Here is a 1,948-nt window from a genome sequence, read left to right on the forward strand (position 1 = left end):
GGTCCATTCAGTCCCCTGTTAAAGGATATGTCAAGATAGTGATTATAAGTTCTCTGATTGGCATAGCCTATCCTTGGCGTTCGTACCTAAAGAAATGAAACGAAATGAAAAAATAAAAAAACTGTCCATGTGCCTACCAGGGATTTTCTATTCCGTGACTCGGACTGAGCTCTAGCCGGCCTCTTGGTTCAAACCCCCCCCCCCCCCTCCGTCAGCCGGCCTCTTGGTTCAACCCCCCCCCCCCCCATCCGTCGGACGAATTTCTGGAGCCACCGTAACCCTAAGGGTATATAGATTGTAAATGAATTTAAAATCCTCAAACTGAGTGAGTGACATCATCCTTAATTTTATTATAAAGATAGGCCTACACAAAATTCATATCTATTTTATACATCACAACAAATGACAATTACTAATGTACCGTAAAGTGATTATTCTTTAAAGTAATAAAATTCTGAATGAATTTGGAATGTTATATTATTATTAGCACAGAGAAAAAATTTCAGTATTTTTTGAAAACGTTATAGCAGGCTATAGGCCTACTATCATACTGTTATTTTACTATAGACACCAATACTTGAATATCACGATATCATTTCTTGGGTTTGCTGCACTACGATTATTATTATTATTACTATGATTATTATTAGTCTGTATTAATATTGTTCGTATTATTAGTAGCCTATTAATATTAAATAAGTACCTACTTCTCGAAATCACGTGTCATTGTATTATGATGAATAATTAGGCCTACAAAACAATAATTGTGTCAAGTATGAGCCCGCTAGAGTAGGATTTTGGATTAGTCATCACCACACTACGCCTACGTCACTGCAGTGTTCTATTGGTAGTCAAAATTTCAAAATATTTAAATAAATAATATGCTAATCCTTCTAGAAACTAAAAATAAATTATGAAATGTTACGGTGTGTTCCAATCTGTATTCATCGTTTTCACAAATCTAACCAATCCTATTACCTTCATAGCTGTCTTCTTAAATACCCGGATGCAGCCTTATGTTTCCATTTGTGCGCATGCTTGAGATGACGCCAGCTTTTTCAATTGATCTCTCTTTGAATACAATCATCAGAGGTTCTATATAAAATCATTCTTGCGTTGAAAATAATTGTGTTGAGGAAGCCTGAGTACAATTGCTTTAGAAAGACGACATCTAATACTCGGTCCAACGTTCTAATTTAAATTTGGTCACATCGACAACAGAAACAAGAAATAGTGGGATACTTTCAGTTTACTTAGGCTAGTTCGTATCGAATTCTCGTGTTCTTCAACGAGTTTTTGTAATGCGAATTGAAGTTGAATTTGAATTTTTGCTCGATTATCGGAAATTTATGTGATATACCTACTATCATTGAGGTGGCTGAAATTCAACGTACAGCAGAAAAATGCCGAGATCCATTTCAGGGGAGTCGGTGACTTCAACTGTATTTTATTTACAAGATGAATATGATGGTGAGTATACCGGGAATGATGTACTCTACAACGTACTAGTCTATTTTGTAAGTACAATGGTAAAGAATTCTGTTAACTTTATACGTGTACGGCCGGGTGATTATATAGCAGGGCAAGCGGACCTCTTATTTATACGTAATTGTTGTTCGCATAGTTTGTCGATTTCTGATCAACATCACATCAGTCGTCTCCGTGTGACCAAGGTGTGACTTATCGGAATTATCATCTCTTATTTTGTGCAGTTACTGTATAAGACGCAAGTGTCGTATTTCTCATTAATTTTTAAAATACATCAAAATCTCTAAATCACTTAAATCCTCAAGATTAATCAATACTAATTAAATTTTTGTAAACCAGTGATGTTTGGGGATTTATTTACAGTAAATGAATTATACCAACTCCCTGAGTGATAACACTTCATCAGGGACATTTTGAGACTATATGTCAAGGTAGGCTCGCAATTGGCAGGCACTCTGTT

At 35.6% G+C, this 1,948-nt stretch overlaps 1 protein-coding gene across 1 annotated transcript in view; it reads left to right on the forward strand.

Moving 5' to 3' along the window:
• Nucleotides 1–1,060: 1,060 nt before the first annotated feature.
• LOC117105944 overlaps nt 1,061–1,948 on the forward strand; it is a 6,937-nt gene continuing 6,049 nt past the window's right edge. Inside the window, exon 1 of the mRNA XM_033247250.1 lies at nt 1,061–1,470. Coding sequence (XP_033103141.1) covers nt 1,404–1,470 — 67 coding nt within the window. The 5' untranslated portion in view covers nt 1,061–1,403. The remainder of the gene's footprint in view (nt 1,471–1,948) is intronic.

The sequence above is a fragment of the Anneissia japonica genome, unplaced genomic scaffold (assembly GCF_011630105.1).
Source record: "Anneissia japonica isolate Jap-2015-1 unplaced genomic scaffold, ASM1163010v1 scaffold5323_len63752_cov207, whole genome shotgun sequence".
In the NCBI taxonomy this organism is placed as follows: Eukaryota; Metazoa; Echinodermata; class Crinoidea; order Comatulida; family Comatulidae; genus Anneissia; species Anneissia japonica.